The sequence below is a fragment of the Cupressus sempervirens genome, chromosome 10 (assembly GCF_028749045.1).
Source record: "Cupressus sempervirens isolate cs-2001-9-10 chromosome 10, ASM2874904v1, whole genome shotgun sequence".
Classification (NCBI taxonomy): Eukaryota; Viridiplantae; Streptophyta; class Pinopsida; order Cupressales; family Cupressaceae; genus Cupressus; species Cupressus sempervirens.
Genome location: NC_143127.1, coordinates 427,177,264 through 427,195,039, shown reverse-complemented (window position 1 = coordinate 427,195,039; position 17,776 = coordinate 427,177,264). Strand labels below are relative to the sequence as shown.

At 37.9% G+C, this 17,776-nt stretch overlaps 1 protein-coding gene across 3 annotated transcripts in view; it reads right to left on the bottom strand.

Moving 5' to 3' along the window:
* LOC149534534 (uncharacterized) overlaps positions 1 to 17,776 on the bottom strand; it is a 98,205-nt gene that overhangs the window by 51,749 nt on the left and 28,680 nt on the right. For all 3 annotated transcript variants that reach the window (XM_089807003.1, XM_089807002.1, XM_089807004.1), the window contains exons 3-6: positions 6,804 to 6,929; positions 6,488 to 6,643; positions 1,722 to 1,857; positions 1,347 to 1,388 (exon numbers count right to left, since the gene is read on the bottom strand). In XM_089807003.1, the coding sequence (XP_089663129.1) occupies positions 1,347 to 1,388; positions 1,722 to 1,857; positions 6,488 to 6,643; positions 6,804 to 6,929 (460 nt within the window). The remainder of the gene's footprint in view (positions 1 to 1,346; positions 1,389 to 1,721; positions 1,858 to 6,487; positions 6,644 to 6,803; positions 6,930 to 17,776) is intronic.

The following is a 17,776-nucleotide window of genomic DNA, read 5'->3' as shown; positions in this document are numbered from 1 at the left end:
AAGACTCAAACCACAAGCATGTTCAACTTGTAAACCTAGAACAGTCAATATGATAGTCAACATAGTCACAACACAATAAGGCTTGTGTAGTTTTAACTATTTAACCTTTAGAAAAAAAAATTATTAGCGTGTTTTTGCCCTAGATTTTTTGGTCATGACAAAGAGCAAAAGAATACGACATCACTTAGGAATAGCAGATCACTTGGCAAATCCCTGGGTCCCCAAAATCCATTTTCAGAAAAAGCTAGTGTAAAAAAAGCTAGTGTAAATACAGGACTTATTGATGTCAATTTTGACATAGATAAGCAAAATATTTTGTGTCACATCCTAATTTCCATTCCTCTTTACATTATGCTATTCTTTTAACATAGCATGAGAACAATTCACGTTTAGGTCATTCTTTTAAAATAGTATGAGAATTATTAACGTGTGGCTGCCAATTCAACCACTCAATGTGATATTCCTTTGCTTGCACATAGGACATCTATTGTCCTTCTGAGCGACTTGTGTGCCTGGATCCTTGTAAGATGAGAATGGTTTGGAATCTCTGTAATGCTGTACACGTATTATCAAGGGTTTGTCTTCTACAGTGAGTGTCGAACTAGGGTCTGTTGGAAGATATTATGCCATGGGAAAGAAAGTACTGTTTCTCATCCCTGCTTGAAGAAACCTTTCTTGTCAAAGATTATGCATCACAGACCCTCGTCAAAAATGTGCTTGGTACAGATGGCTTGTGCTGGACTGTAATATTGTGCACCAAAGGATCTACTGCTGAAGCTTTTGTAACCAAATCAGAGGTTTAGGTTGTTGATCAAGTGGTTTGATAGTGGATTTTTCATTCCTTATCCCATTCTTTGGAGGGGCTGAGTATGAAGGATAAATCAGAAAACAAAATGCGGCAGCCTTAGTCTTGGCTATTTTCATACTTCTTGTCTCAAATCGCCTTCTGGTTTCTTATAACAAGCATTTTGTCTAGAGCTGACCTTCTATAACAAAAATGTCAGGGTAATCCTTAGGAATGGAAAACTTGAGGTTTCGAGCTTGTTCACTCCCTTCACTTTCTAAGGATCTTGTTGTAAGGCAAGAAAAATGCTATTGTGTAGCATGTTGTAAAGATAGTGTAAAAAGATAATGGAGCTTCTGCAGCTCCTACTCCCTTCTGGTCTGCACTCTTTTCCATTTTGGCTGTTTTAGTTATGCCTGTGTCAATGTGCAGTCAGTTTCTGATCTTAGATAAAATATTATGTTGCTTAAATTGACATGTATCACTTTGATAATCATTTAATTTTAACAGCATGGAGCCCTGTATAACCCAAAAATAAATTATCACAAAAATCACTCCTCACCAGCTTCTCGCTCAAAAGTTTCCTTTTTGTCATCATATACATCTGCATTCATAATGAGTCGAACACAAGAGTAAGAATGTAACCAAACCAAAATTAAAAACGATAATCAAGAAATGGAAACCAGTTCATGCTGTCCAAGAAGGTATCCTATTGTTGGTAGCAAAAAATATAGTAAATATATGGGTGTTTATAAAACAAGTGCAAGGACTATAACAAAAGCATGCAGCTAATATATAAAATAAGTACACAATCAGTGTCTAAATGGCAAGAATTCATCAGTCACCTATTCAAAATTTGTGCCAAAAACATGAAAAGTGGAATGGAAAACAGAAGCATTTCCAGGATTAAAATCTGCAAAATTAATCTACACTTAACTGTAATCCCCATTATCCATCAATTTCATGGCATCATTTGTGAGTTGATCAAAGACTACTTTTGTTTCTTCTGGCATTTTTTCCCGCTTACTTTTATAATTTGAGATTCCCTTCATCCTCCTCAAAGCATGTAAAACCTGCAGGATTGAAAGTGAGACAAGTTTAGATTGTGGTTACAATATTAAGGCTAAACAACAAATTATAAATTAAAATTGGACGCACAATTGAAGATGGTTCATTTAATGCCCCGTGGAAACAGTTTCAGATTGTGTTTAGGGATCTTATTCGCTACAATTTATGCAAATTCTGTGTAACATAGATCCACTACACTGGTCATTCCGCATGACTGGTTGAATGGAGCATTGCCAGATTAATGGCCCAGGTTAAATCCTTCACAGGCATCCTGCCTCAAAATGCTCTCGAGACAATGAATTTGACCTTGAATACATAAAGCCAAGGTCGAATAGATCCCTTGATACAATAGAGTTTTTCCAATCAAGTAAATTCAACTTTCCCATACATGATACAAAACCAGGGCATCACAAAATGAATGAAAGGATATTGCTAAGTAATCTCCAGCAGCAATTTATGTCAGCCATGATGAAAAAGACCAGGTAGCAAGACTACCATGATACCATCACATTCACTGCTACATATTCCAATAAATTACTATATATATAAGAATGATCTTTTTATTTATGTATGAGTAACAAAATACATACAAATCATTAAAAGAATTAATGTAAAACACTAAGACAAAGTATAAAAGTACTGTTGATGCGAGTTTTGTATCACTTACACAACATATTAGGATTTGAATATTCAATATGGGATATCAAACATGCAACTCCTCTCTTGAAAAGTTATTACTCATGAAGACATAAGCAATAGCTCCAATGTTCCTTACACCATTGGATACTCGCTCAGTTTTATCAATGTGATTCACTAGTAATCATGTAGGCGGCCTTACGCTATTCATTCAAGGATGACTTGGACTTTGGTGGAATGAAGGTGATGGTGACTCGGTTTGTGAAATGTGCGGAGGCAGATAATGTTGATGATGGTGGTGATGGAGGATGTGTCTGCCAGTGATGATGTTGATGGGAAAGCGATGGTTGTGGAAGGTGAATGGATGAGTTCTATCACTTAACTTACTTCTCTAAGCTTCGACTACCCAACTACTCACTATTCTACTCCTACCTATGAATGGAAGGTTAGCAAATGGATGAGGATCAAACCTAATGAGAGCTGACCAGTGGCCTCACTTCCATAGGTGCAATAATTCAAAGGAATAATAGACTAGTTTACCACACCAGGCTTCCCAACCAGCCGCTAGGATGCTAGTGGTCTAGTATTGATCTCTATCAAACATTTACCAATGCTACCACACAACTATCCACCTACTTTACTTTCACTTGAACAACTTAAACAACTTGAAATGAAATCTAACTAAGTGGAAGTAGAAAACATGCAATAACACCCAATGTTCTTGATCAACATGCCAATCACAACAATGAAAAAGAGAGCATTTTGGTATTATCTTCGCAACAATTTCTCCAACACTTTACAAATGAGAGGAAATGGCCTTTTATAAAGGCCAGAAATACAACGGATGGTGGAGATCAGAACAAGATCAACGATCCAGATTGGATCCTCAAAAACCCTAATTAGGGTTGCCACCCCATCGGCCAATGAGAAGCTGCCATCTCATCAATGGACCAATGAAAAAAGTGCAAAAGTGGCAACCAATGAGAAGGCACCAAAATGGTGGCCAATCAAAAATAGACACTTGTCCTATTCTAGAAGAAAGGGAAATTGCCTCTTGGGCTTACATCAAATGATCTTCTAATATAAATCTTTCTTTTTCTTTCATTTTCTTAGCTAAGGCAATGAACTTAACTAGCCTTTCATTAACTTCTCCCATAGGAGGATAGGGTGTTTGCTTTGTCCTGAGTTCCGCCGACTTCGCCACGCCACTTGCTGCTTGTAGTATCCTTTCGTGATCCTTCTCATATTCTTTCTCAAATCCAATAAAAGCATTGAGAGAGGAAAGGGTGCCCAAATGCTTTTTCTTGATAGCAACCTTTCCCAACTCATCCAACTTCGATCCAAAATCTGTATCGTTGACATCTTCTTTGCCAAGGGGGATTGTCCTTCCTTCAATCTGTCCCTCATCTGTATCATGTCCACTGTACAGATATTGGTGTCGGTTGTTCACTTCATTTTCCAGAAGAAGGAAGTTTTGGGCGTCATATCCTCTTTGTCTTTCTTAGTGTTCGCCCGCTTTGGATTCTTACTTGCACTATCATCCTCCATGCTCGTCGCCCTATTACGGGATGGTAGAGTGGTGGACCAAAAGGCAAGAAAAACCAAGCAGAGCAATCCGTAGACTAGAACGAAAGATGGATGTCAGCTTAAGCACTCCTTGCAACTCTAGATGATGAAAATTCACCTTAACCAATAAACTTACAGCGACTTTTCGAAACCTAGGATATGACTTTCAAGAAGTTCAAATCCTTTTGCAAATTAGAAATTTATCATGCAATTTACCTCCAAATAAAATTTCCCAACCTAGGGCAAAAATCGCAGCCACTTGCAAAAATCAGAATTTTATCTCCCACAAATTTTGGCTCTCACAAATTTCGGCTCCCACAAAATTCGGCTCCCACAAATTTCGGCTCCCACAAAATTCGCCAAGCAAGAAAAGTGCAGATCTGCTCTTGCAAAATTACCAACGCCTTGAGAAGGAGAAGTGAGAAGTGAGGAAGAAATGGGAGAGAGGCCTCCTCTTATACCCAACTTTTTTCTTGGACCCTAGGAGAAAGAAAAACAAATAATTAATGCAAAATTATGGCCCACAATTAAATACTTAACCAAAATTAATTTTGCCATGATGAAAATTAACTTTTAAAATTGCCAATTAGTTCTAAATTGCAAAAAAAAATTAAATGGTGCCTTGGAGATGTCAAATATTTCCATTTAATGAGGATTTAGTAATTCATACGTCATTAAAATAGGATTTTGGCTAACCAAAAGCCATTTTTCAATATTAAATTACTAATTTCATTAAAGGCAAAAAGTTTTCAAGACAATTTTAATCTATTAAAATCAATTTTTTGCAATTTCTTACCCAAATCGATTTTGCTATGCCAATAAATTTATTTATTTTTTATTTTTTTTGGCAAAAATAAAATAAAATTTCTTCTAAAGCCAAAAATCAATTTTTGCAATTTTCTTTCACCATCACAAAAATTAATCTTTTTCACCAAAATTAATCAAGATTTTCCAAAAGACCAAATTTAACAAAACTTTCATTTTTGAAAATTATCCAAATTTTCAAAAGAAAAATGTCTAAGTACAAAATTTACAATTTTATCCTACCAAGTGTTGCTCTTTAAAATTTGTTTGGCTCAAGGATGAAATTGGTGGCTTTAGAAAATCAAGTTGAAACCGGGTGAAAATAAATCTAACCTTCTCCCCACTAGCCCTGAAGGTGTCCAAGGCTCAAAATTTTCAAAACTCAAAATTGTTGGACAATCCAAAAATTTGCCAAGGCGATTAGAAAAAAGGGGGTCCTCAAAAATTTTGGGGCGATGGTGTGAAAACTTCACAGCAAGTACATACAACTCTTTTCACTTTTGGTTTGCAATAAAGGACAACAATTGACAGTAGATCCCCAAAATGCCTAAAGGAGAGGAATTTGACATTCAAAACAGAAAGCCAAAATCTCATAATCGCTTGGCAAAATAAAAGAGAGTTTTCCCAATAAAGAAAATATTTTTTTTCCAAAATGACCACAAAACCTATGCATGGCACAATCAAAAATGAAGTGATACAACTCAGTGATCTCCGATTAAACCATGTATCAAAATCATGGAATGGGATCTGTAGTACTCTCATCACATTTACTACTACATATCCACATAAATGCATAAACATATAGTTAACAATTACGTTTTCAGACAACCACTATTTCACACAGTGATGGATGATACCTCAGGCTACTACTTTTCAGATGTAGACAGGGATATTCAATGAGCTTTCCTTTCAGTCTTCACCAGCATATGCTTCTGGGGCTTCCGTTTACCTTTGTTGCCATTTCTTAACATCAAAGAGCTTTATTTTGCCTAATGCCATTCTATTATTTTGAGTCTAAAGTTCTCTCTTCCTAGAACTCTCAATTGGCAACTGTTGTAACTTTTAGTCTCATTGGCCTACTGTTGGTCATCAGGGCACATCAATACAATTTCTTCTCTGAATCTTTTCATTCACACAAGCAACAAAATGTAGCAAGAAACATGAAAATAATTCTTTGTGTGAACAGTAACACAATAGGTTGAAAAGTCCAAAGAGTTCCCTTCGCTTTGGGTTTGCAATAAAGGAAGACTACTTGAAAATGGAATCCTAGATTGTTAAAGTTAGAAGATGAGGAGTTTGACCTTCAAAACGAAAAAACAAGGTCCCATGGCTCCTTCAGTAAACTATAGGAGAGCTACTCCAATCAAGAAATCATTTTTTAAAACAATGTCACAAAACTGAGATTGATCATCTCCAACAAAAACTTATGTCCAACTCAGAGAAAATAAGCCAAGGAATGAGGGTTCTTATCAAACTCATCACTACACGTTCTCGTAAATACACTCAGAATAAAGATTAAATCAAAAAGTATCAACAATTCTCTTGCTTTTGGTTTGATATTATGGAGAACAATTAAGAGTAGAGATTTTTTTAAATAATTAAGCATGGATGCTGTATGGAAACCGTTACTGTCTCTCCTGGCTGCAGTGTATTTGCTATGCGCCTCTTGATTTTACTAATTTCTAAAGACGAAAGTTCCTGATCATTATCCCTTTCTTGAATATAATGTTCCAAGTGCTTGTCTGCATAACGTGTGTCCACCTCCACACTATCAAGCCAAGCATCCTAGTTCAAGAAAGTAAATGTATTTAACAATTCAGTTACTGAAAGCAGTGACATATGTGAATCCTAATGTAAAACCTCAAATATCATGCTGCTAAAAATAAAATATAACTGTTTGAAGCACAATTTTTTTTTAAATATACAAATTGTCAATAGAGCTAACCTTAATTTCATTCCCATTTCCATACTCCACATAGTTCCCTTCTGAATCAAAGTAACCTTCCTCTCTCTCTTGCTTCAGATTGAAAGGTTCAATCTTGATTCCATCATCTTCCAGATCATCATCATCCTGCAATTCATTATTCACAAGAAAATCAAATTCTGTTGGGCTAATAAATTAGATAATACATAATCTCATTAAAACCAAATAAAATGCTGGGAATTTATATGGACTGCTGCAAAAGAAAACAACAAAAAAATTTAAAACTATTTTGAATTTTCTAGCTATGATTGATCCTTGTCTGCAATGACAAAGCTAGCATTGAACAGTTCAAGTTGGATCCACGTTAAACATTCCATATCGCAAAATAACACAGAAGATACTTCCGTGTATGTTTAGTTCAATAACACTTTAAAAAAGGATAGATTTGATGGGCACATGGTTCCAACATAACAATTGTTCCAATTGTAGTTTCCAACAGTTATATTATTTTTTACCTTTTAAAACTTATTTAATTACTTCAAGAGTTAATCTAAATTAGTGTTATAAAACTTGATAGTTTGATATTTAAATATCAAACAATAGAGATTTGATTTCCTTCAAAAGAGAAATTACAAAGCAAGAGTTTCTAGAAAAGCAACGAACTTACCAAATAAAAACTACCTAAACAACTAAAACTAAGATGGCCATTATAGAAACATTACAATATTATTTTAATACCCTCCCTTAGTTGTCATAATATTAACTATACTACAGAAAATAGTCTGGAGTTCTTTTGATCACAGATGCACAGAAGGCTGCTCCCTACTCATCAGAGCACTCAGCAACATGAGCCTACTACTGAGACCCTCCCTGGATTTGAAAAACTTCTAGAAATGACCAAGAGTACTGATATTGGTCTAACCTACTGTTGGGTAACAAAGATATCCCTCTGAGATCAGCTGTTGAAAACTTGAAACCACTATTTTGTGGAAAAATCGGCAAATCCTTGTCTAGTGTGTTGCGCTAGCAAAAATAGGTGTGATGTAGAACAGCTAAAAGAACCCACATTTTTTGTGGAAAAAAACACCAAACCATGAAACTAAAATTTATAAAGCGTAATTTTTTTTCAAAAAAACATAGTAAAAACCAAGGTTGCATGGGTACTCGTACCCACACCCTTGGTACTCGTACCCACCGAGTACCCACGTACCCAAGTACCGGATACACGTATCCCACGTACCAGGTACTCGGTGGAGAGCATCATAGCTAAGGACCTTGATTAAGATTCTGATTTATTTTTTTGGTTTTTTATTTTTGTATTAGCTTGTTGTTTATCAAACGTAATTCAATACCAAATTAGTTTGAAACTTTGATACTCGTTAACAATAAACTTTATCACTGTTCAAGTCATAAGTTTATCATTTGCAATATGTCATTGTTATATGATTTAGGATCCTCTTGTTCATGTTTAAAGTCTGCCTTCTTTGTTATGCATCTAAGCATTTATCATGTATTATTATTTCAAACATATAGCAAATCTGAAACTGAAAACAATACATTACATTTGCAAACTTTATCACTGTTCTTGTTTTGAAAAACCATTGTCATGACTCATAATTTCAGATGTTTTATAAATATAAAGGTATAATTTTTAAATAAGTATGACATACCCAAGTACCTCTGTCCCCTATTATGAAAAATACTTTAAACATTAAACATTCAGCAATAGCATATATATATATTTCAAATTTCTTGTTTTGAATGCTCAATGTCATGACTCATGACATATATTTTGATTTTTATATTTTCTATAAAATATTAATTATATAGAAAAAATAGGCACACACGTACCCCTGTACCCTATTTTGAAAAATACCCGTACCCGTACCCGTTCCCATACCTGTACCCGTTCCCGTACCCACGTACCTGTGCAACCTTGGTAAAAACCCTAAAATAGGAATACCTAACATAATACAAAACTTCATTTTTTAGTGAAAACAGAAAAACCCTTTTACAAAACAAAATTTCAAGGCAAAAGATCACACAAGTGACAAAACCAATAATAATGTTCAAAGAAGAAAAATTATAAAACCCTCCCAGAATTTTTTTACTGAAAACAATAATTAAAACCCATCAAAGGAACCTTCACACAGCAAAACATCAGAATTTTGATTTGAGGATTCTGTAATAGATCACAAGATCAAATTTTACCAATCTCATTATATTTTTTAGATAGTGAAGGACTAGATTAAAGGTGTTTTTAGATAGTGAAGGACTAGCATTGTGTTTTGAATTTTGCGTGATAAAATACCTGAGATTGGTATGACCTTTAATCTGAATTGAATATTTGATCTTGTGATCTATTACAGAATCCTCTGAAGTTGAAGGCATTGTCTTTGTACTGATCAAATGCTATATTCACAATATACTTGTATGCAGATCCACCACTAATGAATTTATATCTGACTAATAATAATAGTTTATATGGTCTTTCTTTTATGATGCTTTTATACATTATCTCTTATAGTATGAAGATGGTATTCTTTCAATCTTCAGATAAACCCAGCTTCCACATATATGTTGTATGCAATGATAGATCCAATGATTATCTACCCACTTCAATGCAGTTGCTGCTTGGATCTTATAGACTCCCCGCATAGATCCTCTTTATTTCCTTGTTTATATTTTGAAATCTTTGATTATTGTAATGGTTAATCAAGCAACATTATAATCAGCATTAGTTATGCTTGTTGGGATGGGTAGTTAGTTGGCGAAGGGATGTGTCCATTGGTTCTCCCAACCAACCGACTGTCTTATAAGACTTTGGAATCTGAACTTTGAATTATCATGTTTTGATATGAATACGAATAAAGCATTTCTTCGCCATTTCCATTGTTATGGTAAAAGGTATGTTCTATGTTCCTGTGGTAATTAGTATTTGGTGAGTCTAGAACTTTGGTGTATACTTCCATTCTACATTTTGGCATCGTTGCCTAAGTCTGATCCCTAAGGTCATTGGCAAGGCAGGATGGAATAATGGGAAGACCCTTCCTACCCACATATACAAGTAACAAATAGTGACGGAGAAGAGGAGGAAATAACTAGAGAAGATCAGTTGACACGCGATCTAGTGACAGCCTAGGAAGTTGTGGTCAATCAGTACATGCAAAGGGAAGCCCGTGAGAGAACAGTTCCTAAGAACACAGTACATGACGAACTTTTGGTGCCACCAATAGTATGCGATCTATTGAGACAGATTCCTCACTTGTTGGCAAGAAACATAGTACGTGTTGAGGAAGAAAAAGATGAAATAGAAAGGGAACGAAGGAGGCAACAGGTACTCCAGAGGTTTGCTGAAAGGAGGACAAGGGAACGCAACTTGGAGGATCATGATAATCCTAGGAAGGGAAATAGACACTACACCAATTCATGACCCTGATTCCAAACAAATATCCGAGGTGGGTAGCAGAGGAAGAAACTGAGGAGGAAGTCACCTTAAAGACATTACATCTCCAACAGCATCAGGAGAAACGTCGTAACTTAAGGGGACAAGGGGACCCCACCCAAATCCAAGAAGTGTTGATTGAGCATACAATCGAAGGAATAGCCAATTTGGCTATCTCTGAAAAGCCAAGAAGGAAGTAAGGGTGCAGAAACTTGGAGACCCCTACACACAAAGAACTTCAACATGAATAAAACCTAAGCACAAGAGAAGGAGATATTCTCGAGTCAAGCAATCAAGAATCGAGCCCGTTGTGAGGGAGCTTCCAATCAGGAGGAAGTGTTCCATTAAGGAGTGTTCCATCTGGAGGAAGTGTTCCGTTAGGAAGAAGTGTTCCATCGGGAGGAAGTTTTCCGTCAGAAGGAAGTGTTTCGAGAAGAGGAAGCATCTCGTCAAGAGGGGGTGTCCCACCAAGAACAAAAAAGGGCAACATAATGGCAATGGACAAACAAAAGTCACCTAGATTCACCAAGGATGGTTCGGAGGACCCCGCTCGCCACTGTAAGAAAACATGCATAACTATATGGCAAGCTAATGGACAAAATGATGCTAACAAGTGGCTAAAAGCATTTATGGCCACACAAAGAGGTATAGCCATTGACTGGTATGAAGATTTTGAGGCTAGCACGAAGAGCACATGGAATAATCTTTGCACAGCCTTTGAAGAAGAATTCAAACCCCTGAGGGACAATGATGAAATAGTGACAGAGATTTATAATATAAGGCAAGGTAAGAATGAATCAGTTAAAACCTACAGTAGAAGACTGAAGGAACTGATATGAAAACTTGATAACAAGCCCGCAAATGGACTGAAGAAAAGGTGTTTCATTTAAGGACTGACACCATCCCTAAGGAAAAAGATGAAAATATTCCCACCATCAACCTTTGTGGATGTGTGTACTCATGCAACAGACGTAGAAAGTGAGAACAAAACCTCCAAGGCAAGATGGCATGGAAGTGCGAGTGAAAGTTGAGAAGAAAGTGAGGATGAATCCAAAACCATCCAAACCTTGAGAAAGGACATGAGGCGATTAATGAAGGAGATAACGGGAAGTAAGGAAGAAAAAGAAGAAGCGAGGGAGCTATGGTGCACAGACTGTGAAAAGGAGGACCATACAAAAGGGACATGCCTGAGGAAAACATTTTGTGAGATTTGTCAAGTGTTGTGACACACAATCAAAGATTGTCCTTACAATCTAAAAACATAGAATGCACAAGTATTCTTCATGTAGGGAAAGCAATCCACACCACCCTCCACCACTCCAAAGAACACATACAAAAGACTCACAAGGAGGATATAGATATAATAGAAGAGGAATAATAATAGCAACAACAACAGCAATAACAACACACCCTGGTGAGCAATACAATACGATTCTAAGGGAAGAACTATGATCCAATGTAGGGGGTGCAACGAATGGGGGCATTTTGCACAAGATTGTCAACATGGAGGAAGATAGAATGGAAAAATGTTGTGTAAATGGTGTGGACAAGGAAATCATGAGGATGTGAATTGCCCAAGACAAAAGGTGGTGAACATGTTAGACATTGAAGAACCAAAAAATGAAATCCTTGCCGTCACAACGATGCAAGACAGGAAACTGGTCTACCCGGATGCTACTACTAAGAATGAAAGATTTCATGAAGCATGGAAAGACATTCAAGATAGCATGTGAGAGGAAGGGAAGGCAAGGCCAGATAAACTTCCTACAGACGGTGGTGTGTTGAATATCGTGATGCAAGTACTAGAGACCACCATCCCGGTGAAAATTGCTGATTTACTAGAAACATTACCTCAACTACAGGTAGCATTAACACAAGGGGCAAGTATGGCAGGGATGCCCTCTAAGGAAGACAAGAAAGAAGTAAAAGTCGGGAAAGAAAACAATACCCTATTCTCTATAGGAATAGGGAGGACACCAACAGTAGTAGAAATAGAAATATTGCGGTATAAACTCTTGAATACTATTGTTGATGGTCATTCTAGCGTAAATGTCTTACTTGAGAAAAATGGAAGGCAATAGGGAAACCCACACTCTAGCCACCTACATTTCAACTGGTGGGGGCAGACCAATATGGAATTAAGCCAATAGGAAACTTGATGGGACAAAAGGTAGCAATCGGTACACAACAATTTTTCCTTGATTTTGCGGTTATTACTTAAGAGAAAAAGGGGTATGATGCTTTATTAGGAAGAGGATGGCTGGCCAGAGCGAAAGCTACCCATAATTGGAAACGGAATACTCTATCTATTGAGTCAAAGGGCAGAAAGTACACCATAGACCTGAGGAACCAGTCGGTAAGTCATGACATGGCATTGGATTCAAAAGCAGAGGGAGAAGACCATGCGGAGTGGAACAAGATGAGGAAGGGGTGCCCAAACTTGGGGAATGCTTAGAAAATGAAACCAGCTTCCTCAATGGATTATTTCACTGGCAGATGGGAGACTGGGAAGTTTTCCAGCCATAATGTAATATGTTGCAAATCTGAGAATCGGAGTCTGAAGAAAGGTACCTGAAAGGGTATAGCAAATAGGGTATGACAACCCTTAGCAGGACACCAGCACACATATTTGAGAAAGAGGTAGAATACAAGGAGGCCAAACTTGAGCCTATAAACCTTGGGGAAGAAGATCAACCCAAGGATATCCTAATAGGGGACGACTAGGACAGATTGTTGAAGGCGGCAGCTTTCAGAATCTTTCTGGAGTACAAGGACGTCTTTGCTTGGATGTACAAGGACTTGAAAGGAACTGTGTGTCCATCGGATACCCCTGGTACCTGGAGCAAGACCAGTATGGAATGACTTTACAAAATGAATAAAAACTATGCAGCCAACGTCTAAGAAGAAATCACAAAAATGTTGGAAGCAGGGATAATATTCAAAGTGAAAACAAGTGAATGGGTTATCTCCTATAGTCATATCAGTGAAGGATGGCAACCAAATTTAGATATGTGTTGACTTCAAATGTCTGAATGCGGTAACTATAAAAGATCAATTTCCTATTCCCTTTACTAATAGCATCTTAGAAGAAGTGGTTGGCCATGAAATATACTCCTTTGTGGACGGATTTTCAGGATATAATCAAATCAATATTGCGGAGGACGACAAGCAAAAAACTACATTTGTTGTTGAAGATGGTGTATATGCTTATAACAGGATCTCGTTTGGGTTGTGCAATGCACCAGCCACGTTCCAAAGAATCATACTACACATCTTCGACAGTATGTTGGTAGGAAACTTCAAAGCTTTCTTGGATGATTGGTCCGCCTACAATGGGAAGGAGCACCACCTTAGAATTATTGGCAAATGCATAGATAGATGTCGAAGAGCAAGGCTAGCCCTGAATCCCAAAAAATGCAGATTTATGGTTCCACAAGGTAGACTTCTTGGTCATATTGTATGCAAGGAAGGATTGAAGATAGATCCTGACAAGATCAAGGTCATTTTGGATATGAAGACTCCGTTAGACATAACGGGTGTCAAATCTTTCTTGGGGCATGTAGGGTACTATAGGAGGTTTATAAAAGCATTTGCCGAAGTCTCTCTACCCCTGGAAAAGGGGATGAGAAAAGGAGAACGATTTTGTTGGGAGAAGGAACAAGAGGAGGCTTTCCAAGAATTGAAGAAGAGACTAGTAGGAGCCCCGATCCTCATATACCCTAACAAGAATAAAGAATTCCATGTCCATGTGGATGCATCCAACTATGCAATAGGTGTCACTTTGGAACAAACTAGGAATGAAGGGCTGGATCACCCTGTGTATTTTGCAAATAGGCTACCATCAAAAGCAAAGCACAACTACAGTACCATGGAAAGGGAAGCTTTAGGTATGGTCTATGCCATACAGAAATTTAGACATTACTTACTAGCTACACCCTTTACATTTTTTGTTGACCATCAAGCACTAATGTACCTGGTAAACAAGTCGGTGATCCAAGGAAGATTAAGTAGATGGTTAATTATGTTGCAAGAATTTACCTTCAAGATTATAGTCCAACTGGGAAAAACTCATGTAATTGTTGATCAATTATCGAGAATTAAATCAGGAGAAGCTTCTAGCAATGGAGTGATTGAAGATTTTCCAAATGCACACCTATTTCAAATATTCGTGTTACCCCAGTGGTATGAAAAGATTGGGCAGTATTTGTCAACAGCTACCTTTCTGAGTGAAATGCTAGCAGTAGAAAGGAGAAAGATAGCGCTCAAAAGCAGCACATTTCAATAGATTGAAGGATTATTGTACAAAATGGGACCCGACGGGGTACTAAGGAGATGTGTTATGGAAGAAGAAATTCTCGTAGTACTGAAAGAATCCCATGAAGGATTGGCAGGAGGTCACATGGGACCTAATGCAACCGCAAGGAAGGTTCTATTGGTTCGACTCTAGTGGCCCACATTGTATGCAGATGCGAGAGAATGGGTGTTGCGCTATGACCCCTGCCAGAGAGCGGGGAAAACCCTAAAAAGAGATTTCATGCCATTGTTCCCACCTCAACCACAAGAACTATTTGAACATTGGGGACAGGATTTTGTGGGACCCCTACCCATGAGCAAGAACCATCGATAGAGGTACACAGTGGTGGCAACAAAGTATCTTACAAAATGGACAGAAGTATGGGCCTTGCCGAATAACACAGCCCTCAGCACAGCAAGATTTTTGTATGGAAAAATAGTAACTACATTTGGGATTCCACTCTAATTGACCTTACGAGTGATAGAGGGGTACATTTTGTCAATCACACCATCAAGGTAATGACAAGTGAGTACAAAATCTTTCATTCCTTTTCCAATCCCTATTATCTAAGGGCAAATGGTCAAGTAGAATCCACCAATAAAATATTAGTGACAATACTCTACAAGACCTGTGGAGTCGAAGGACAAGATTGGGAAGAAAGACTCTAGGCAGTGGTGTGGGCGTACAGAACTACTTATAAGGCCACCACTAGACAAAATCCCTTCCAACTGATGTATGGGCAAGAGTGGTGATACCAATGGAATACACAGTACCTAGCTTAAAATAGCCATACAACAAAGGTTGGGGGATGAAGAAAGCCTACGGGAAAGACTGAATGCCTTAATAAAACTGGATGAAAAAAGAACACTAGCTCAATGGGCAATAGAGGTGGCACCACAGAGGTGGAAATTCTAGCATGATAGGCATTTAAAAAGAATGGATTTCCAACCTCCACATTTGGTGCTTAAAGATAATGGAAAAAACGAGGTCAAGCCAAGAAAGTTTAAAGTAAGATGGTTGGGACCATATAAGGTCCTAGAAGCCAAAGACAATGGGGCAGTAAGAACTATCCACCTTTGATAATATACCCATAAAAGACCTAGTGAACAGGTCAAAACTAAAACCTTATAAAGTGAGAACAGAGCCTTTAGCTATTCAGTTTTTAAAAACATAAGGTGATAAAGGTGAAACCAGAGACAATGGGAAAATAGACAGGGCCACTAGCAAATATTTATTGGCGTTGGAGAAGTCCAGTCAGATAGGTTTGCAGGGAGAGGAAGTCAATGCGCAAAAATCGAGGAAGGTACAAGAGCCACAGCTAAGGAGTCGTACGAGCACGATTAGAGCTGGAGCTAAAGTCGAATGGACAACAGTTGTACGAGCCATCAGTGTCGTACGGGCAACTGCAATCGTACAAGAAAGGATGGGAGTCATACAGATAGAGGTCATACAAGCAGAGATTGTACAAACAACGATAAGAGTCGTACAGGCAAAGGTTGTATGATTAGAGGAAAGGGTCATACAGACAAAGGTCATACGAGCAGAGGAAGGGGTCGTACGTGGAGAGGACACAGACGTACGGATAAAAGCAACAGAGGTCGTACACATAGAGGGAAGAGGGAAGAAAGATCATACGTGCAAAGGGTCGGATTAGGATTAAGGTATCGGGTCGAGATAGACAAAGGAAGGCAGGGAAAGAGAAAGAGCTGGTAACATCACAGGTAAACGAGACATGTATAAGATCTCTAAGCACGTGGCCGGAAGGAATAACTCGGTAAGTGGTGAAGGGACCAATACTAAGGGCAATTTCCAAAAAATGGTAAAGTTGAGTTTAGGGAATCCTAGCAAAGGAAACATCATCATCTCCAAGAAGAACAAAACAGCCTTACAAGTGGGAAAGATGGTGACCAAGAAGGACAAAGGAAATAAACCAGAAAAGATTACAACAGAAAATGTCACTTTTGAAAGTGTCATGGGTAGTGAATGTCATCCCTGGTGGGAGCATGCAAAAGAAAACCATCCACAGAAGGAAACGTTGTGGAAGGCAAAGGTAGATAAGATTATTTTCATGCCCACATTTGATTTAAAAGAATTTGAACCAATATTGCGTACCATGGTGGCTAGGTATGATTAAAAGATGAACCACTCCATAATCTGATATCAACACCAGAAATTAACAATCTCCTACTCAACAGAAGAAACTAACAAGGTTTTTGGAATACCCAACTGAGGACAAGAACTGGTAAAAACCCTAATGGCAGTCGAAGAAAAGAAGAAATGGTTACAACTAATTTGCAAAAAGGAGCTCACAAAACAAGAATGAGAAAGAATTTTGAAGAATAGCCGAGGTCTCAAGAAAATCTTCATTGCCAATGACGAATGGTGATGCATTGTGGATCTAGTGAAAAGTAAACTAACATCAGGTAGTCGCATATCAGATATTGCTCTATGGATGTAACATGTGGTTGAAGGCTTGTATAAGCAATTTCTTTTAGAAAGACTACAAGAATTCATGGAGCTAAAGAACAAGGTATTCTATCCCTCACCATACAGTAGCTCTACTACTAGAAGTTGTACGGACTCAAATGGTCACGGAGCATAGAGGGGCATTCATTCCAGCCAACCAGGTGGAACCCTACAAACCGGCTATGACCTATTGGTTGCACATGGATACTATGGGAGTGGGACCTCTAGCAAAGAACCAAGAAAAAAGAATCCAAAACAAACAGCAACAATTGAGGAGCAACAACAGGAGGCATTGGCTGGCAATCAAGAAGAGGAAGAGGATGAGGGACAGAGTTCAGAAAGGGAGGAGAGCGACACAGACTCATCTTCTTTAGACTCCCACGTAGTGGATATCCACTTAAGCCATTTGAAAGGAACCTTGTAGTAGAGAATAAAGTAATATTGTACTTAGCGATTGTTAAAGCTTGAGCAAACTGGGTAGTTAGGAGGTGAGGGAATGCATCGGTTAGTTTTCCCAACCAACCCACCCTTCTATAAGTACTTGGAATATTGTCAATGTACTCATGATGTTTTTGGTATGAATAAAGTAAATCATTTCCTCGCCAATTGGTATTGTGGTATTAAAGTACATTCTATGTTTGGCTCTGTATGCATGTCTTTATTATTTTGTGAACTTGAGTAATATTTCCATTCTACAAACCCTTAGGGAGGTTACGTTTCGACCACCTACTACAGGCATACTAGGATCTTCTGAGATCTATCACGCCACCAGTAAGGAAGGAGTCGTAG